This window comes from Ascaphus truei, chromosome 4 (assembly GCF_040206685.1).
Source record: "Ascaphus truei isolate aAscTru1 chromosome 4, aAscTru1.hap1, whole genome shotgun sequence".
Lineage (NCBI taxonomy): Eukaryota > Metazoa > Chordata > Amphibia > Anura > Ascaphidae > Ascaphus > Ascaphus truei.
In genome coordinates, this window is record NC_134486.1 from 59,670,193 (window position 1) to 59,691,887 (window position 21,695).

General features: G+C 44.6%; 2 protein-coding genes across 4 annotated transcripts in view; one reads left to right on the plus strand and one right to left on the minus strand.

Moving 5' to 3' along the window:
* The first annotated feature begins 270 nt into the window (after window positions 1-270).
* On the plus strand, window positions 271-20,327 carry MSH6 (mutS homolog 6). Of its 2 annotated transcripts, XM_075595823.1 has the most exons (10): window positions 271-639; window positions 9,151-9,353; window positions 10,620-10,783; window positions 11,509-14,032; window positions 14,808-15,082; window positions 16,219-16,336; window positions 16,839-16,928; window positions 17,558-17,712; window positions 17,791-17,990; window positions 20,162-20,327. In XM_075595823.1, exons 1-10 carry the CDS (start codon window positions 410-412, stop codon window positions 20,232-20,234), a joined length of 4,032 nt encoding a protein of 1,343 aa, XP_075451938.1. In that variant the 5' UTR covers window positions 271-409; the 3' UTR covers window positions 20,235-20,327. The 2 variants fall into 2 exon arrangements, with proteins under 2 accessions (XP_075451938.1, XP_075451939.1); XM_075595824.1 differs by lacking the exon at window positions 9,151-9,353 and having other exon boundaries at window positions 468-639.
* Window positions 19,358-21,695, minus strand: part of FBXO11 (F-box protein 11) — a 72,052-nt gene continuing 69,714 nt past the window's right edge. For both annotated transcript variants that reach the window (XM_075595826.1, XM_075595825.1), the window contains exon 23: window positions 19,358-21,662. In XM_075595826.1, coding sequence (XP_075451941.1) covers window positions 21,533-21,662 — 130 coding nt within the window. In that variant the 3' untranslated portion in view covers window positions 19,358-21,532. The remainder of the gene's footprint in view (window positions 21,663-21,695) is intronic.

Here is a 21,695-nt window from a genome sequence, read left to right on the forward strand (position 1 = left end):
GGAAAAACAATATATACATATATAAAAATGTGTTCTCAGTCTGTTTCTTGTCATGCCGTTCTACTGTCATTGTCCTACACATAATAACAGTCATGGAGATATATAAACCGGTACTTCATGCGGTCCCCTTGCACTGCACATTCCTTGCGCCCGCCCGCTCCACTTGCACTGGAACAGATCCATCCGTGAATCATTTACAGCAGCGTGCTTTTGGGCGCCCGCCCCACTCAGCTCTCGGAGCTCGCTGATTGGCTGGCTGCGGGCACTCGGCATCCGGTTAGTGACGTTTCACCTCTGCGAAGAACTTTCCCGCCAGCGCCAAATCCTGTTGAGCCCGTTCCAGAGAGGGGACGCGGGGATCTGCCTGATATATTGTGTGACCGCTACACGGGCTCCTGCTGCAGGCAGCATGTCTAAGCAAAGCACTCTGTTCAGTTTCTTCACCAAGTCACCGCCTCTGTCCAGCAGCACGAAGGGGAAATCCGGGGGCATCTCCGCTTCCCCAACTGAGGCTGACGTCCCCTCCTTGTCGGGGGGCAAGAGGTCCAACTCCTCACCCAAAGAGGGAGCCAGGGAGAGGCCTGCGGGGGCTGGGAGGAAACGCGATGGCGGGAAGAAGCCGCGGGCTGCGACCCCCAGGTACAGCAGGGCCCACTCTCCCGGTCACCAGAAGGGTGGGACATGTATATCAGAAACTGCTGCAGTATATAGCAGGGCATAGTTACACTAAACTGATTGAGCAGGGAGCTTAAAATGTAATGTGTGTGTGTGTGTGTGTGTGTGTGTGTATATATTTATCAAAAAATACTGTTGGACTCTGTAGAATATAAATCCGGTTTATGCATCAAGCAAGCACAATGGGTCAATACAGGAAATAAGGGAGCAACGTTTCGGACCTTCTGGTCCTTTAGTTGGCTACAGGAGCTAGATAACGGACCGGAAGGTCCAACACGTTCCTCCCTTTTTACTGTATTGACCCATTATGCTTGCTTCATGCAATAAACCTGATTTATATTCTACAGAGTGCTACAGTAGTTTTTGATTTGTGTACTATCAATTTCCATGGCTGGAGGTGATGCCAGCTGCTCTGCAAAGATAAGTAACTTATTTTTTGTGATACCCTTTGAGTGCCCTTAGCTGTGTGTGTGTGTGTGTGTGTGTGTGTGTCTATGTCTATATACACACACACACACACACACGTACGTGCTCTGGCTTTGCAAGTATTTGCTTATATGGATTTCAGGCAAAAGGGGGCACGTGTGCTCATTTCCATATCATTTCCCAGAATCCCTTGCTACAGTGAAAGCACTGAATGATAGGTGTCTCAAGACGTGAATGTGCTCACAAGTGATTCTTCATTATATATATATATATATATATCAGAATAAATGAGTTCTTCAGTATTAGGTGATGGCTTTTTTTTTTTTTTTCTATTTGGACTAACAATTTGTCATAGGACAAGCTTTCTCTCTTCCTCAGGTTGGCAATACTATTGCAACTGGACTAACATAGCAATTTCGTTTTTTTTTTTATGTATGTGTACATATATATGCATACATGCTTTTCTGAAGCCAGGGTCACGTTTGGTATGAATGGCTCCCAATAGCATTAACACAGTTCCCTTTTAAATCACTCCAAGTCCTGTAATATTTCCTCCACTTTATTGGGAAAAGGCAGCAGGATACAGATACTTGTGGATGGTGTGTAGTGGTGATTATTAGTTAGGAACCGGTAAAAAAAGATGGCCTCACCAAGGGGGATAAACAGAGAAGGGGTTCTTTACTCACTGTCTCCAGGGTGGAAAAGGAAGTGAGATGCAGTGTGGGTAAAGGAATAGTCTAGGGGCAGACCATGTCTGAACAAACAGGAGGGGGGGCAGACTAGCCCATTCTGGTGAGGATCTCAGAAACTGCAGTAGCAGCTCACTGATTCCATGCTCGGAGGCAAAGAATGCAACATTGTTGCAAGCCACACAGGCACAGTATGTGTCTGCAGACTCCATGCAGCTGGGAATAAAATCTGACAGGCAGAAGCTGCAAAGGAGAGAAGGGGGTGAGTCAGAAATGTGGTTCTTGTTCCATAACACATGCATACATGCTTCAATATCACAGGATAGTGGGTGGTACGCGGCACATAGGAATTTTTACACAGTCCCCTGATGAGTTTACAATCTGTTTTTGGTGCCTGAGTCAGTGAGAAACTGTTGCCTAAAGTGACGAGGAGCTGGGTGGCTTGGAAAAATGTATTCCACCTATAATTTATTTGTTATAGTGCACCTTACTTGCTTGGCTGTGTAGGAAAGTCTTGTCTGTCTCTCGTACTGGGGAACATGTGGCTGAAAGGGATTAATGCATGAACCTAAACATGTTATCCTGCATGTGATCAGTTGCCCTGGAGCTGCTTATTTCCAGTATAAGACTGTACCTGGTGACATGTGCTTGTCCAGGCACGGAAGGAGATAAGTGATTTAGAATGTAATTATTGGTGGCTCTGATCAACTAGACCGTTGTTACTATGTAACTATATAAGGACTAGTTTTCCTAAAGAAACCATGTAAAAATTGAGAAATTAGGTTGCTCAATCGAACATTTAAAACAATACACTGTCCGTCTGCTTCACTCACAGCACTATCAGCTGCTGCTGGTTCACTTCATTGACTCATTCAGAAAGCGGAAACCAGCACATGCCGTCTGGAGAAGATTTATTTTACTGTGGGAGCTGGCAAACTCAAATTTGCCAAACTTTCATGGCCAATTCGCCACTTGTGGCGATTGGCGACAGGGTTGCCCACCTCGGTTCTAGGAGTTTTAACTGGGGGGGGGGGGGGTCGTGTGTGTGTGTGTGCACACGGGAAATCCCCAGAAGTGTTTCCATACTATCTTTAACGCTTGAGACCCACTGGTTCCCGAGATACTTACTTTTAGTTGCCAGTGTTTTCGCTGTAAATTTAAAGATGGCCATTTGTACTTTCCAATGGGGAACCCACGCAATCCACTAGCTGATGTCGTGGCTTCTGAACCACAGGACCTACAGTATTTGGCCAGAATTTTGAGTTCCCGGACAGAAGCTGGAGCTGGCAACTGAAACATAGTGTATCGTGAACTGGGAGATCTCCAGAGGGATTTACTGTATTGCTGCTTTCATTTCAACCAAACATTCACACGCTACTAAAGTATACATTGTTTCTGAGCTGCTATTTTGACATTGCTGTGGTGAATTAAATCACAAGTCTGGGGCTGGTGTTTTCGGTTTATGTCGGTACTTTTGCATAACTGGAGTAGCTGCCATGGGGGCTTTCACAGGAACAAAAAAATTGACACTTTTTTTTCTTAATGATTTGCCCTAATTCCTTTGTAATTTCAATGTGGTGACAGTTTATTCCACCACAATTTACACGAGTTCCTCACCCCGTCTCGCATTTGATAGCTGTGGGAGTGATGGTTGACACAGCTCCACTCTTCTGTCTGGATTGTCTTCTCATATCCTACTCCCAGGGCCCATTTATGCGTTTAACTAATGAATTTTATTTATTTCTAAAATGTTTTACCAGGAAGTAATACATTGAGAGATACCTCTCATTTTCAAGTATGTCCAGGGCATAGAGTTAAGATGACAAATAATATACATGGTTACAAATACAGTTACATAAGTGAAAAGGGTATACATTATATACAAGACATTGCATGCAGTGTTAGAGATAATATATACCCTATTTCCTCGATTCTAAGACGCCATCGATTCTAAGACGCACCCTTGATTTAATAAAAAAATTGTGGAAAAAAAAAACCCAATATATTAAATGTGCAGATTTTTTTATTTTTTTAAGCAAACAGTAGCATACATTTATCTGCACTAGAGAGAGGCAGATACAGAATGGGGAGAGAGAGAGACAGTATCGGATGAGCAGAGAGAGAATGGATGGGGGGAGGAAGGAGAGAAAGGAGGGAAGGGGGGGAGAGAAAGGAGGGAAGGGGGGGAGAGAAAGGAGGGAAGGGGGGGAAAGGAGGGAAGGGGGTGGGAAAGGGGGGAAGGGGGGGAGAAAGGAGGGAATGGAGGGATGGGGGTAGAAGGGGATGGGGGAGAAGGGGATGGGGAGAAGGGGATGGGGAAGAAGGGAGACAGTGGAGGGGAGGGAGACAGTGGAGGGGTGGAGGGGAGGAGGGGAGGGAGACAGTGGAGGGGAGGGAGACAGTGGAGGGGAGGGAGACAGTGGAGGGGAGGGGGGAGGGAGACAGTGGAGGGGAGGGGGGGAGGGAGACAGTGGAGGGGAGGGGGGGAGGGAGACAGTGGAGGGGAAGGGGGGAGGGAGACAGTGGAGGGGAGGGGGGGAGGGAGACAGTGGAGGGGAAGGGGGGAGGGAGACAGTGGAGGGGAAGGGGGGAGGGAGACAGTGGAGGGGAGGGGGGGAGGGAGACAGTGGAGGGGGGGAGGGAGACAGTGGAGGGGAGGGGGGGAGGGAGACAGTGGAGGGGAGGGGGGGAGGGAGACAGTGGAGGGGAGGGGGGGAGGGAGACAGTGGAGGGGAGGGGGGGAGGGAGACAGTGGAGGGGAGGGGGGGAGGGAGACAGTGGAGGGGAGGGGGGAGGGAGACAGTGGAGGGGAGGGGGGGAGGGAGACAGTGGAGGGGAGGGAGACAGTGGAGGGGAGGGGGGGAGGGAGACAGTGGAGGGGAGGGGGGGAGGGAGACAGTGGAGGGGAGGGAGACAGTGGAGGGGAGGGGGGGAGGGAGACAGTGGAGGGGAGGGGGGGAGGGAGACAGTGGAGGGGAGGGGGGAGGGAGACAGTGGAGGGGAGGGGGGGGAGGGAGACAGTGGAGGGGAGGGGGGGAGGGAGACAGTGGAGGGGAGGGGGGAGGGAGACAGTGGAGGGGAGGGGGGGAGGGAGACAGTGGAGGGGGGAGGGAGACAGTGGAGGGGAGGGAGGAGACAGTGGAGGGGAGGGGGGGAGGGAGACAGTGGAGGGGAGGGGGGGAGGGAGACAGTGGAGGGGAGGGGGGGAGGGAGACAGTGGAGGGGAGGGAGACAGTGGAGGGGAGGGGGGGAGGGAGACAGTGGAGGGGAGGGGGGGAGGGAGACAGTGGAGGGGAGGGGGGGAGGGAGACAGTGGAGGGGAGGGGGGGAGGGAGACAGTGGAGGGGAGGGGGGGAGGGAGACAGTGGAGGGGAGGGGGGGAGGGAGACAGTGGAGGGGAGGGGGGAGGGAGACAGTGGAGGGGAGGGGGGGAGGGAGACAGTGGAGGGGAGGGGGGGAGGGAGACAGTGGAGGGGAGGGGGGGAGGGAGACAGTGGAGGGGAGGGGGGAGGGAGACAGTGGAGGGGAGGGGGGGAGGGAGACAGTGGAGGGGGGAGGGAGACAGTGGAGGGGAGGGGGGGAGGGAGACAGTGGAGGGGAGGGGGGGGAGGGAGACAGTGGAGGGGAGGGGGGGAGGGAGACAGTGGAGGGGAGGGGGGGAGGGAGACAGTGGTGGGGAGGGGGAAACACATAGAGAGACATACACAAACACAGAGACACACACACACACACACACACACACACACACACACACACACACACACACACACACACACACAGAGTGACAGAGAATCACACAGAGAGACACATACACACACAGAGTGACAGAGGATCACACAGAGAGAGAGAGAGAGACACATACACACACACACAGAGTGACAGAGACACACACACACACAGACACAAACACACACAGAGTGACAGAGAATCACACAGAGAGAGACACATACACACACAGAGTGACAGAGAATCACACAGAGAGAGACACACACACACACACAGAGTGACAGAGACACACACATACACAGAGACACATACACACACAGAGTGATAGAATCACACAGAGAGAGACACATACACACACAGAGTGACAGAGAATCACACAGAGAGAGACACATACACACACAGAGTGACAGAGACAAGGGAGGGGTCGGAGGGCTCGTGGGGCTGGCAGCCGAAGCTGTGAGTAGCGGGGGGGGGGGCGGATTGTTCATGGGGCTGGAAGCTGTGAGTAGTGGAGGGTTCATGGGGCAGGAAGCTGTGAGTAGCAGAGGGGGGGCGGAGGGTTCATGGGGCTGGAAGCTGTGAGTAGCAGAGGGCTGGAAGCTGTGAGTAGCAGAGGGCTGGAAGCTGTGAGTAGCAGAGGGCTGGAAGCTGTGAGTAGCAGAGGGCTGGATGCTGTGAGTAGCAGAGGGCTGGAAGCTGTGAGTAGCAGAGGGCTGGATGCTGTGAGTAGCAGAGGGCTGGAAGCTGAGTAGCAGAGGGCTGGATGCTGTGAGTAGCAGAGGGCTGGATGCTGTGAGTAGCAGAGGGCTGGATGCTGTGAGTAGCAGAGGGCTGGATGCTGTGAGTAGCAGAGGGCTGGAAGCTGTGAGTAGCAGAGCGCTGGAAGCTGTGAGTAGCAGAGGAGGGGCGGAGGGTTCATGTGGCTGGAAGCTGTGAGTAGCGGAGGGCTCGTGGGGCTGGAAGCTGTGAGTAGCAGTCAGGGGCGGTCAGCTCTTGGTGCCGCTACAGCCGCACTGCTGTGGGTCGCAGAGGGGGGGCCAGCACTTCAAGCAACCAACTGAGACAAGGGGGAGAGCGGGCGGGGGGCCGTGGTTCAAGCAGACGGCTACCGCGCTTTTTGTTAAAACGCTGAAAGCTGCAAGCCCTCCGTCTGCAGCGCCCCCAAGCAGGTTTTTTTTTTTTTTTTAGTACATCGATTCTAAAACGCACCCCTATTTCAGAGATGTGAAATTGGGAAAAAAAGTGCGTCTTAGAATCGAGGAAATACGGTATTATAGGCGTATGTAACAGTTACAGACCAGATTAAAATGTGAGACAGCTTTAGTTTTGAAAGAACTTAGACTTGTGGTGGCAGTGAGAGTCTCTGGTAGGTTGTTCCAGTTGTGGGGTGCACGGTAAGAGGAGGAGCGGTCGGATACATTGCTGAACCTTGGGATCATGAACAGTCTTCTGGAGTCAGATCTCAGATAAGTGCTGCATGTGGTAGGGGTGAGGAACTTGTTCAGATAGATGGGTAGCTTGCCCAGGAAGTATTTGAAGGCAATACAGGAAAGGTAAACGTTGCGCCTAGACTCAAGTGATGACCAATCTAGTTCTTTGAGCATTTCGCAGTGATGTGTATTGTAGTTGCATTGGAGAACAAAACAGCATACGTATTCAATTGTGGAGGATGCCAAGTTTGATAAGGTGGGTTTGGGGTGCTGAGCCATATACTATGTCCCCATAGTCGATAATTGGCATTAGTATCTGCTGTGTGATACGCTTTCTGACCAGCAGACTTAGGGAGGATTTGTTTCTATAAAGAACACCTAGTTTGGCATAGGTTTTGGATGTCAGAGTATCAATGTGCATCCCAAATGTTAAATGGGGTTCAAACCATATGCTCAAGTATTTAAAACTAGTAACAGGGGTTAGGGTGGTGTTAGCGTTGGTTCTGATCTGGAGCTCAGTCATTGCAAGCTTTAAAAATTTAGCCTTGGTCCCAAATACCATTGTTAGTCTTGTCAGTGTTTAAAAACAGTTTGTTTTGGGAAATCCAATTTTCAAGTCTCAAAAAGTCAGATTGAAGTATCTGTTCAAGGTCAGAGAGGCTATGGCTGTGTGCATTTAAGATTGTGATCTGCATACATGTGTATTAAAGCTACCTTACAAGCTATGGGAAGATAATTGATGAACACTGAGAAGAGTAGGGACCCCAGAACAGAGCCTTGCAGGACACCAGAGGAGGGGTTGGAGTTAGAGCCTGAGATGGACACATATTGGGATCTACCTGATGTAGAAATTAAACCAATTTAAAGCATGCGTCCCTAGACCAGAGCACTGGAGTTTAAGCAAGATAACAACATGATCAACAGTTTTGTAAAATCTAGGCATATTGCACCAATCAGTTGTCCCCGTTCCATTCCACACTGGATTTCATTGCAAACTTTTAACAGGGTAGTTACGGTGGAGTGTTTGGGGCGAAAGCCAGATTGGAATTGGCTAGGGAAATTTGTCTTGGTATAGTAATTGCTTAATTGGAAGTGGACACATTTTTCCATGACTTTGTATAGTATTGGGAGAAGAGGGGTTAGCCTGTAGTTCAACAGTGTTTTTGTCCCCACTTTTGAAGATTGGGACAACTCTGGCAGTTTTCCAGGTCTTGGGGATATGGCTTGCAAGCAGAATAGAGTTGACTATGGAAGCAATTGGTTTGGCGATGGCTGGGGCACCAAGTCTTAGGAACTTAGATTGCAGTAAGTCAGGTCCACATTGGCTGCTTAGTTCTAATTTGAGAAGCGCTTGTGTAATCTCCTTCGGATACTGGGACAAATTGAAAATTGTGGGCAGTGTTGGGAGGGAGTGGGGTACTCACAGAATGAGATTCATGTTTGTGGTTTGGGATGCGTTTCTCTAAGTTAGTAGCACATCCCACAAAGTAGTCATTGAATTCATTTGCAATGTCAGTGGGGTTTGTCAGAGTAATATCCTCCTTAGATATTACTTGGTGGTTGATAGTTAGAAGGCTGCAGTATATTGTTGATAACTTTCCAGAATTAGCTGGGTTTGATGTATTCTGGTGAAGATTGTTAGAGTAATATTGTGCTTTTGCATGTCTTGTTTGCCTTGTGCACATATTCCGCAGGCATCTGTAGTGATTGAGATCAGATTGCAGGGTGCTGTATCTAGTTGCAAACTCACTGTGCTGATAAGGCCTGCATTAGTGGGGGGGGCATGTTGACGATATAATTGAATAAAAACTTATGTTTTTAAACGTTTATTCAAGGCGTTGTGTATGCATGTGGACACAAACATAAGGAAAGGTAAGTGCTTCCTTGAAAATTACTATTTTGAAGGGAAAACTTTTGCTTCCGCTAGGATAGTTTTCTATTTCATGGTATAGGATTCAAAAGAGCTGATCATTATATTTTGTCAATTTTAAATGTCTTAACATATTCTTATTGAAATAACAGGATAGGAATGAAGCCAGTGAGTGTAAATGTGCTTATTTTATTTGGAGGGAGAATTGCAAATGGTGTGGGAGCGGATGCACATTTACATGTATTCTTTTATGTAATGCTAATTTTAGTTCAGGTGATAATTACGTTCCACTTACCAAAGATGTAAAGGTTTTTTATTTTATTTTTTTATATAGCATTGTATGTGACTTCACTCAAGGGGACCTTGTGTGGGCCAAGATGGCAGGTCACCCTTGGTGGCCCTCTCTTGTTTATAACCACCCAAGAGAAGACACTTTAATCAGGGGAAAGGGCAAGTCCCTTCATGTTCACGTGCAATTCTTTGATGACAACCCAACGAGAGGATGGATAGGTGCAAAATATATAAAGCCTTACACGGGTAAGATATGCCCCCTTTTCTCTCTTTTTTTTGTGAGCGCGTGCATAATTGTACTGGAACATAATCTCGGGCCGCGGGCGTGAACATGACAGCCCTCTATGGGGCCGGCCCCAGTCAGTCCATGCGCACGCATGCACATGGCGCAACCACATTTTGAAAAGTGAAGAAATTTGACTTGGCGCGATGGTCACAATGGCGGTTCAGCCAATGAGGGCGAACCAGCCGTGTGACATTGTGGCCGCGCCTTCATCATGCCTCCATCGCGAGTGATCTGAAATCCTCAGATCGCTCAGGTGAAGGCTACGAGCGCTGCCAGGTGCTCTGTTGCGTGCGCTCACTGGGGCCATAGCCTTATAGTGCCAATTGTCAACAGGTGCGTGTTCATGGATTTGCTAATCTTTTGCCACCTTCAAAAAGCGTTGTTGTTACTAGAGCAGAGAGCCTCGCTATCCTTCTAAGCAGTGAATTTAAGGCTGCCATCCCACCCATTATTGATATTGGGTATTTTTTATTTATTTTTCCCCCTCAGAATTAAAACCGGCAGGGGGTTCTCCATAGCTGAACTACGTTGTTTTTAGCTCGGGACCCCTGTTCCTGAGATACGTATTGGTGTAGTTGCCAGTGTTTCTTCCCTTCCTTGATTTTTCAATCATGGTGCCTGCAGCCATCCAATAGGAAGCCACAACTTAAATCTCTCCAATGACGACTCGGCTTCCTATTGACTGGCAGGCTATGGTGGCCATTTTGATTTTCCTGTCAGGAGCTGAAACACCTGAATTTAAACTAGTGAGTAGCTTGAAGAGGTGAAGGGTCCTCTGCTAAATATACCATGGTTGAGCTCAGAGAACCTTGTATGTTGGAGGGGTGATTGTTCCTTTTAAAAAGCTTAATTTGTAGAAATTGTTTGGATTATGCATAGCACACCAAAGTGCAGATCTCCTCAAAGATCGAGATTACGAAGTAGAGCTCTACTCACAAGTATATGATGAAGGGTCCATATGGGACCTGAAACGTTGTCTTTCCACTGTTCTTGGCTTTCACATTAAAGGAAAATTTCATTATGAACTTGTGATTAGAGCTCTACTTTGTGTATCTATCTTTGGGGATATCTGCACTTTTGCAATTTGTGTTGTTGGCTGCACAAGCAGGTTTCTCCTCGCCTGAGGCTGTCTCCTCGTGCCTTTTGGAATTCTACTATGCATAATCCATACATTGATCCTTTTTGTAACTTTTTTTTCAAATAAATGTATTTTTTTTATAATAAAGGTTCTACTGCTGTAGAAGTCCAGAAGGGTGGCATGTTTTTCAGTACCAAATCTGAAATAATAACGGCAATGAAACTGGCAGATGATGCCATGAAAAAAGATAAAGAGAACCGCCTTCAACTGGCTGTGTGCATGGAACCATCTGACTCAGAGGAAGACATGGAGGTAACTATATTATGTGGGAAGTATGTTTGTGAAGGACGGGGCTGAGCACGTCTCATCACCAGCTGGTTGACAAATGCATAGTTCACATTCCATGTAAATTTCATGTAGATTGGGATACCTTTCACTTTTTTTTAAATGTTTAAAAAGTAAAATCACAATAATTGAAAGCAGTTGTATGTGGACAAAATGGAAATGTGAGTAAGAGGTACAGTTATATGGAACATAACAAAGTATATGCAGAATTACATTTTAAAGGTGTGCAGTTCCACATAGCAAACAACCAAGAGTTGCAAGAGTGCTCCAGATATGCCTGTCTATTAATGACCTGTAAAGCAAAAAATCATTCAAAATCCTTTTTTTTTTTTTCCATATAAAGCGGTGAGTAGTTATGTACTGTACTGCATTTGAAATTGATGTTGTTTGTTTACGCTTTAGGCCCTTATTAATGATTTGTAATGTACTAAGCTTCCTTGGCTTGCATTCAAAACTATTTAGGAAGCCACGGCACTTCCTCTTTTGAAAGTCAGTCATATTGGGTGTACTGGGAAGCAGAATCTTGACAGATTGGCATCTTGGATAATTTAAAGAACTGCTGCATTTGTTAAAACAAAATAAAAACAGCACGAAGCAAGGCCCTTTCTTAACAGATAAAACCAATACTGCTATATACACTTTACAGGGAGTCAACACGTCCACATTTGAGTTTTTTATTTTATTCTGCACAGGTGGCGGAAGGCTCTGCTTCTAGTGAGGAGGAGTGTGAAGAACAAAAAACAATCGGACCAATCCGTCAAAGTAGAAATGATGAGAAACCCAAAAGAAGAAGAATTATGATCGAATCTGACAGTGACAGCAAAGGCTCTGATGATGAGTTCAAGCCAGATGCCAACGAGGGTGCGAGTAGTGACGGGGCCAGTAGTGGAGTGGATGAAGGTGAATTGTCAGAACCAAACTCTGCCACAGAAGAAAGCCCAGTCAAAGTCCCCCTAAAACGCAAGAGAGAAGCTGAAAAGACTCCTGCCCAGAAAAAGAGGTTGCAAAATGATCTCTCAGAAACACCCAAAAGAGCAACCAATGTGTCTGCCGAGGCCAAGTTGAAGTTATCATCATTTTCTGCTCCTGAAGCGTTTGAATCGCATGTAAACACTGGAGGAACAGGTGGGATATCTGTTTGGGACCATGACAAACTTGAGTGGCTCCAAGATGGAAAGCGAAAAGATGCCAAACGGAGAAGGCAAAACGATGCAGATTATGACCCATGCACATTGTATGTCTCAGAAGACTTCCTCAATAAATGCACTCCAGGAATGCGAAAATGGTGGCAGCTGAAGTCTCAGAACTTTGATTCTGTTATTTTCTATAAAGTTGGCAAATTCTATGAGCTGTACCATATGGATGCTGTTGTTGGGGTGAATGAACTGGGCCTAACGTTCATGAGAGGCGCTTGGGCTCACTCTGGTTTTCCAGAGATTGCCTTTGGACGTTTCTCTGATGTTCTAGTACAGAAAGGTTACAATGTTGCCAGAGTGGAGCAGACAGAAACTCCAGAGATGATGGAAGCACGCTGCAAGTCCATGTCGCATCCAACCAAATTTGACAAGGTTGTAAGACGGGAGATATGTAGGATCATTACTAAAGGAACACAGACATACAGTGTTCTAGATGGCAACCCATCAGAAAGCCATAATAAATACCTTCTGTGCTTCAAAGAAAAAATGGAAGATTTTTCTGGTCAGCAGAGAGTGTATGGTGTCTGCTTTGTGGATACCTCGGTGGGAAAATTTCATATTGGTCAGTTTGATGATGACCGCCACTGTTCAAGGTTTAGGACTTTGGTAGCCCACTTTTCTCCAGTTCAGATCTTGTTTGAGAGGGGAAACCCCTCTGTAAATACCAGGAAAATACTTAAAAGCAGTCTATCATCTTCTATTCAAGAGGGCTTGCAATCGGCCTCTCAGTTTTGGGATGCATCTAAAACACTAAAAATTTTAGCTGAAGAAGCATACTTTGCAAAAGACGGTAAACATGATAATGGCACTTTACCACCGGTTATAAAAGATATGACCTCAGAAAGTGATTCTTTAGCACTGACTCCTAGTGAAAACAGTGAATTGTCTCTGTCTGCACTAGGAGCGTGTATATTTTATCTTAAAAAATGCCTTATAGATCAAGAGCTGTTGTCTATGGCAAACTTTGAAGAATACGTTCCTGTGGATATTGGTATTGACAAAGCAAAAGATTCAAGCAGTTTTTTTGCTAAAACGAGCCAACGTATGGTTCTTGATGGAGTAACATTAACAAACCTGGAAATTCTCCAGAATGGAACAAATGGGTCCGTGGAAGGAACCCTGTTAGAAAAACTAGACACATGCGTCACACCTTTTGGAAAGCGTCTTCTTAAACAGTGGCTATGTGCCCCTCTCTGTAATCCCATGTCAATTAACGATCGCCTCAATGCAATAGAAGACCTCATGGCAGTCCCAGACAAAGTATCTGAAATTGGGGAGCTCTTAAAGAAGCTCCCTGACCTTGAGAGGCTTCTTAGCAAAATTCACAGCATTGGCTCTCCACTCAAAAGCCAGAACCATCCAGACAGCAGGGCTGTCATGTATGAGGACACGACGTATAGCAAAAAGAAGATTGCAGACTTCTTATCGGCACTAGAAGGGTTTAAGGTGATGCGTGATGTGATTATTATCATTGAAGATGCTGTTGCTGACTTTAAGTCGAGAATACTTAGGCAAGTTGTCGCTCTTAAAGGTAAAACTCCCGAAGGACGCTTTCCTGACTTGTCAGCAGAACTTAAACGGTGGGATACATCCTTTGATCATGAGAGAGCTCGCAAGACTGGAGTGATCAGTCCCAAAGCTGGTTTTGATCCAGACTATGATGAAGCATTAAAAGAGATTAAAACTGTCGAACAGCATCTTAATGAGTATTTGGATAAGCAACGCAAAAGGCTTGGATGTAAAAGTATAGTGTACTGGGGGACTGCCAAGAACCGCTATCAAATGGAAATTCCTGAGAGTGTTACCGAACACCATTTACCTGAACAATATGAATTGAAGTCTACAAAAAAGGGATTCAAACGTTACTGGACTAGGGCGATTGAAAATATGTTTGGAGACCTTGTGAATGCAGAGGAGCGAAGGGACACTGCTCTTAAAGACTGCATGAGGCGGCTATTTTATAATTTTGACAAAAATTACAAAGAATGGCAAACTGCAGTGGAATGCTTTGCTGTGTTGGGTAAGTGTTTGGGCCAGGGGTGGCCAACTCCAGTCCTCAATGGCAACCAACTGGCCAGGTTTTATGGATATCCCTTCTGTCGTTGATTGAGCCACCTGTGCTGAAACAGCGATAGCCTTAAAACCTTACCCGTTGGTGGTCCTTGGACTGCAGTTGGCCACCTCTGGTTTAGGCCTTTGAATTGACCACATACATTTTGGCTTGACTTACCAGTACTCGACGGCTACATTTTTTAATCTACCGCTTTCTGACTTTCATAGGGATAACCTGACTACATTGCTATTCGGCATTCTTTTGTTTTGTTTTTTAATATAATCTGAATTCTAATAAAGACTGAGGGTTAAGATATCAAAGGAGGGAAAGGATGGAAATAAAGTAAATAATGTTGGTAGAGTAAAATGCACAGTTTTTTTTTTAAAAAGGATAAGATTTTGCTTATGCCAAAGCAAGAAAGTACACTTATACAAAAAAAACTTGAGACCAATAGTGGGAACATCCTACAGAGGACCAGAGGCGGTGGATCCTAGTGAATGTTTAAAATACTGTGGAGGATGCTAACTTAACTGCTTCATATACAAGACAACTGCTGTTATTCCCAAAGCCTGATTTTATTGAAATACATTCATTGCTCGTAGAATATTCACATGGCTGGTATTATGAACCGTGCTACACATGGGTAAATCTTGCAGACTTAAAAGCAAGAAATTAACACATCTTTGGGGATAGCATTATCTACGTGTTTGTTTTTTAATTGTTTTTTGTTTTTTTTGTAAAGATGTCCTCATATGTTTGGCTCGGTACAGTGGTGGCGGCGGCGATGGACCAGTTTGTAGACCTCTAATTCTGCTGCCAGACGATACTGCACCTTTCTTGGAACTTAAAGGGTCACGCCATCCCTGTGTCACAAAGACCTTTTTCGGGGATGATTTTATTCCAAATGATATTGTGATTGGTTGCAAGGATGAAGACACTGAGGAGAGCAGCAGTGATGCCCACTGTGTGCTTGTGACAGGCCCAAATATGGGAGGCAAGTCAACCCTTCTGAGACAGGTAACTGGATGACGGGGCTGTCTGTTATACACATACAGGCAAAGTTATCACGTCTTTCTTTTCATTTACAAACATTATACAGATATTGACTTGTGATGAGGGGGGTCCTTATCTGTCCATATCACATAGTTGTGAGCATGATCTCCCCATGAAAACCAGCAAAATAGGCATGACTTTCACCTTGTCATAAAAGCCTCCAAAGCCTGACATTGTAAGGGCCCTCCACCGGTTAAAACTGCATTGCCTCAAAAAATGGGTGAAATTTAAATCATGACTTTAACTTTTTGCAGAGTTTACACCTGCTTTTCACTGGCATTAGCGCTTACATGCGGTATTGGTGTTTAACTTCCCTGGGAGTGCAATTTTCAACCACTAATAACTCCTAAGTGCCCCATCGGAATTTAAAGGGCGGCATTGCTAAAGACTAGCAAAAGGTCTTCACAATGGTCGAGTGCTTTAGATACTATGGATTGTTCTTAAATAACGAGATGCTGCTTGTCAATCGTGAAACTGCTTGTATTTATTTTATCTGTATGAATATACATGCCTAATTATGAGTGTACTGTGGAATCATTACCCCGAGCTTCACAGCCCAGGAAATCCTTGATCCTTGCATCTACAATTGCTTTGAACTATTGCTGTTTGTACTTGCATGTAACTCTAAATCAGGAGGGGGGGGGGGGGGTTTACAGCTGCAATTTTCAGGACCTAAAATATTGTACCAAATACAGAAGAATTTACAGTGCATCTGATACTGATCTCAGATGTGCTATTAGAGGGTTGGGGTTCCTCAGCACTTTACTATGTAATCGGGTTCTTTAACCAGAAAGTTTAACACTACTCTGAAGACCAAGTACAGTTATGCCAATGAATCGGCACATTTGCAACCCTTAATTGGCTATTCTTACTTAATTTTGATTAGCTAAATCCTCATTTGGACTATTGTTTGCTTGCCAACATTCACCATTTCCTTACTACTAGTCTGTACACAATTCTAATCACCTTCTTGACAATTTTACCAGCACTATGCAACCTTAAGATACAGAATTGTTTTATTCGTTTGGAGACTAAATGATTAGAGATATATATTATTGTATATATAATTTTTTTTTTTTTTTTAACACCTTGTCTTGTAGACTGGTCTCCTAATAGTTATGGCTCAGCTGGGATGTTATGTGCCTGCTGAAATATGCAGGCTGACTCCTGTTGACAGAGTATTCACACGACTGGGAGCTTCAGACAGAATCATGGCAGGTGAGGAGTATTCTTACAAAGGTGTATTTTTTTTAAACTGCGATCAACTATAACCCCCTTATAAATGCGCATCAGATTTACACTTGCTGCTGTATTTTAGTGGGTTTCAGATCCTAATAAATTCTTTAAGTATTGAGGGGGTGGGGGGGAGAAAGAGACGTTAACAAATATATTATCGGGCAGATAAAGTCTCAGTTCAAATATCTCCCTATTTTAATGAATTTATTTCTCTAATTGAAGGGGGGCGATACATGGGAGTACTGTCCTGAACCTAACACAGGAAGAGGGCCTGGCAGTGTTCAGATGATCAGAGCCATCTATAATAAAGTGTTTACAGTCTATGGGCAATTTAGTTAGCCATATAGTCTGTCACATTCTCTACATGAGCATTACATACTTGTCCAGGTTATGCAGTTGTACTTAAACCGTACTTGTAATTGCATGGAATTATTACATGGAACATTTTTGGATGTTGATAAACATTACATGACTTAATTTGTAGGTGAAAGCACGTTTTTCGTGGAACTGAGTGAAACGTCTAGTATTCTCCAGCACGCAACAGAGCATTCCCTTGTGCTTCTGGATGAACTCGGTACGTCTGCTTGTGTTTACCGGCCCTTCTTGAAATAGTTCAGTGCAGTAAAGGTATCGCTGACATCGAAGGTCAAATGGGGAGATTGACTGCAGAATGCAGAGCTTAGTGAATGTGGGCTTGAGCTCTCACGCCCCTTATTAGTGCTTTGTAAGTCCTAATCTTTCCATAGAAATCAAAATTGAAAGCTCTAGTCAGCACTTAATAGCTTTTTTGGTTACAGGGCTTAAAACCCCCACTTGTCTGGAGCAAAAGTGACAAGACTTGTGGAGCTGAATGACCATAGGTACTGCAAAAATATCTGTGGCCGGTTTGCTGCTTGATATCCCACCCAATAATGCTTTGTATAGTCATATGCAAGGCATAGTGGGGGGCAATTCTGAGGAGCAGAGTGGCAATTGACAACTTTGTTCCTAAAGACTGTGCTGCAGCAGCTACGGTCTTTCCTGCCCCAGCCCCCATGGTAGACACGCCCTGTGGACCGGTGCAGGCAAGTCAAGTTTGGCCTCAAGTCAAAACCTGACCTCAAACCAGAGGTACCATATTAGCTAGAACATTTGAGTTTGTCTGGAGTGGTTGTACAAAAACAGACATTGACACTAATTGTGCATCAATGTATGTTCTTTTAGGAAGAGGCACAGCTACGTTTGATGGCACAGCTATAGCCTGTGCCGTTTTGAAAGAACTTTCTGAAAATATAAAAAGCCGAACACTGTTTTCAACACACTACCATTCTCTGGTGGAGGATTATTCGTATACCCCATCTGTACGTCTGGGACATATGGTAAGTTGAGTTACTATTTAAGTGTAAAATCTATACCAATATGACTCAGTTGAACCAAAGTATGCAATCTCTTTTCAGGCCTGTATGGTTGAAAATGAGTGTGAAGATCCAAGCCAAGAGACCATTACCTTCCTATACAAGTTTATTAAGGGTGCCTGTCCTAAAAGCTATGGGTTCAATGCAGCAAGGCTTGCTAACATTCCTGAAGATATCATTCAGACAGGTCACAAAAAGGCAAAAGACTTTGAGAGAATTACTCTCTCCCTGAAAATATTTAGGTAAGTTTTAAACTTGAACCTGTTACATGTTTGGTTAGGAGGTGCACACTATATCTTCACCAGATAATTCAAATATCTAGATTAGTGAAAGGGGGTACTGGACAGTGGGAGAAATAAAGATCAGTAATTGTTTAGACGTAACATTCCTATCGTACATATGAAAATGGAGTTCCCACGTGCTTAAATTTACAGCCCAATGAAGAAGCGGTGCACTGAGGGTAAGTAGAGAACCACACGCAGCTCTAACACAAAACGACTAATTTATTGAAAAAAAGGGAACAAACATCATGAAGCTAAGAACCTCGTCAGACGTTCTTAGCTTCATGATGTTTGTTCCCTTTTTTTCAATAAATGTGTCATTTTTTGTTAGGGCTGAGTGTGGTTCTCTACTTACCCTCAGTGCACCGCTTCGTTTGGCTGTTCCGGTTACCTTTGCTGGTTGCACGTGGATCCCAGGACACACATCACTGCAGGCATTCACTCAACGGTGGTTCACCTTTATCTCTTTGGTTACACCGGATCAAGCAGCGTGACAGCAGGTATTTTCATTGGGAGAGGGGACGGTGGGTGACTTAGCGTCAGCCTGGCTGTTCTCTGGATGGTCGGCGACTCTTAGCGTCACCTCACCCCTCTCCCCAGCCTGCTCCACTGGTTTCGCTTAATACGCTTGTTTAGAGTGATAGTTATATGCTGCAGACGTGCGCCATTATGTTCTAAGAATAAGACATTCTACGCTTGTTGGCCCTTGAGCACTGGCAGCAGAATTCTTCTGTGTTTCCTCTGCTTAAATTTACAACCAAAAGAGGGGGGGGGGGGGGGGGGGGCGGCTCTTGTGATGCTAGCCAGGAGCAGACTATGCCTTCATATAATTTATCAGCATCTTCATTGTAAAAGACAGTTCATAAGACTCAGGAATCCAAATGTCCAATATGATAAAACACACTCCCATACACATGCCACTAGCCTATATAGGTATATCTTATGTGGTAATCTGGGTATTGTGCAGGACTGATCACATGAATGAGGTAAGGTAAGTTACTCACTGCTGACCTTGGGGGATTTCCTGGTCCTGTCGGCGTGCTCCTACCCAGGAGTATCGGCAGAAAGTAATAGAAGAAACGGCGGTGCATCTGCTGCTGCTGAAGATAAATAGTAACCCGCAAACTGCAAAGATCTAGGTGCAAAAATTTTTGCGCCTAGATCTTTGCAGTTTTTGGGTTACTATTTATCTTCAGCAGCAGCAGATGCACCGCCGTTTCTTCTATTACTTTCTAAATTTACAACCAATAAAAGAAATGTTAATATAGAGAATCTTAACTGAATCCATGCTCAACTCCTCCTATTAAATATACATTTTTGAGAAATGAGTTGACCATCTAGTATTACACTGGAAGGATTCGACTGCAGTCCCCTAATTTAATTTTACAAAATGCTACAAGGACTGCTTTGTGTTTTGAGAAAATTAGTGCAGTTTCATACTTTGGATGTGACAAACATGGACTTTCTCCTAAGACAAAATACTTTCAGGCGAAATGTAACTTCTATATTCCCATATACTTATACCTTACATAATCTTTACTGCACCACTTATCTGTTGGACCGTAGCAAGCATGAAGTTTGGACATGTTACCCCAGCCCTGGCATCGTATAGTTTATTCCCTGCTGGCTTTACAGAATAGACTAATGTAAACTGCAGCTGAGATGGAGTATTTATACCAAGCTGGTACAAATGCAGTTGTCTGGCTTGTGGATGAGTCTATTTTTTCCCCCCATGTATTTCTGCCCTGTAGATATGCTTTACTGTAACTCAGGGGAGTGCTAATTGGGGGTGCAAGATACTCTTGGGGAGGGGGGGAGAAAGGTGGTTGTGTGGTGCAGCACTAAGAGCCACGTGCTCTTCCCAAATGCATTTAAATTAAATGCCAGGGGAAAGCACAAGGTCTTCTGGTGACGTTGCCATGGCAGAAATGCTGAAGGTCAGTGGGGCCACACAGGGAAAAGTTTGCACCCCTATGCTGTAACTGATGTCTAATTTACAACTACAGTAATAGTAGGAACTCAGTGACCCTATACCAATGTTTTCAGCCTCCAGGCCTCTCTCCAAGCATCAATTTAGTATCCAAATACATCCCTTTACTCTGATCTTAACAGCTATTTTTTCCCCTCCACAGGGAGCTACACCACTTCATGGAGAATCCTACTGCTGTTTGTCAAGAGTTCCACAAACTGGTGATGATGATTTAATAACTTGCTAAATGCAATTACTGTTTTTGGTGTTTATTCACAAGGCTGGTTTTCACACATTATGATCTAATAAACTTTATTTTTTAAAAATGACCATATTTCCATTTTTTTTTTTCTTTCCTAGGAAATTAAACCCCTTTTTTTAATTCATACCTACCCTCTACATAATGGTTATTGAATACTCCACAATATATTAAGTCTAGATGTTATGGTACATGCATACACTTTCAGGCTGTTTGATTACCCACTGTCACCAATACATATAAATGGGGGAGGGGGGGGGAGAGAGGAGAGGGAAGAAACAAAAGCTATGAAACTGGATAGGGCTGTATATGCTTGTCTCAGCTTCATCATAGCAGGAAACCTTTTGTAGATTTCCAGCAGTTTACGAGGGTTGCACGTTCCAGGCTGTTCAAAAAAAAAATGAACAGTAAAATACAGGAGCATTCTGAGGAGACTTTACAGTAAACTTTAAACTAAAGTCAACACCCGCCAGTTCCCAAGAGGAGTTATCGAAGCATCCATACACCGCTTCAGTGCCTCTTCCATGTCTCCTTACGACAATTGTTCTTGTCCAGGATGTTGTGAAGACTATTGCAGGAGCACGAGAGGAAAGGAGACAACATTCTAACTTCAAAAGGATACCAGAAAAATTGCTGGATTAAGATTAGTGTTTTTCTCTTTCATAGAAAGAACGTAGATACTGGGACATGAGTACAGTTTACAGCAATTCTATGGTGTGCTAACGAAAACGGGACACATTCAAGTACAATAAATTTTGCTTGAAATTAAAAAAACTACATGAGATTAAAGCATTAAAATATCTCAATCTGAATACATGTTTTTAAAAAAAAAAAAATCAAAAGAAATGCAGAAGTGCTAGCTCACATTTTACCATGTTACAAAAGCAATTGGTACCCATGTCCATAAGGGCAGCAACAACAAATGCTGCCTGTCTACACAAAAGTACTACTGCAAATTGGACTGCCTTTCAATGCTACTTGCAAAAACACCAGCTGAAGTTGGTGTCTGTACAAAACAGTAGCTTATTTTCTTCACTTCTGTCCCTTCGAAAGTCTTTGACCAGAGTAATGCTAAAAATGCCCAGTTCTTCCTTTTTATCCTGAGTCAACATATTGCCTCATTCTTCTCTACTTCCTTTTTTGGCAGGTTGAGTTTGACAGTATCAACATCAGTCTTCCAGCAGAAATGGGCAATTTCTTTTTTAATTTCTCCAAAAAAAAAAAAAAAAAAAGTTTAACAGTTGTTAGAATGGCAGGTCTTCCCCTTCGTTAAGTTCAGTTGTGTTGCAAAGTATTAGATTCTATAGGTGGAGCAGAGTCATATAGTGTATCTGTGTCATGTGTGGGCTCTCCAGCTAATGTACAGGGGTTAGACAGTGTTCCCGCACCACAGTCGCAGAAAAACCTTGGAATGAAACAAAAACACAGGTTAAGAATT

Bases quoted from the DNA above. Each gene is read 5' to 3' on its own strand.
- MSH6 (XM_075595823.1), top strand. From the start codon at position 410: ATGTCTAAGCAAAGCACTCTGTTCAGTTTCTTCACCAAGTCACCGCCT. The intron at 14,033-14,807 runs GTAAGTGTTTGG...TTTTTTGTAAAG, and splicing joins GGAATGCTTTGCTGTGTTGG to ATGTCCTCATATGTTTGGCT. The intron at 16,929-17,557 runs GTACGTCTGCTT...ATGTTCTTTTAG, and splicing joins TGTGCTTCTGGATGAACTCG to GAAGAGGCACAGCTACGTTT.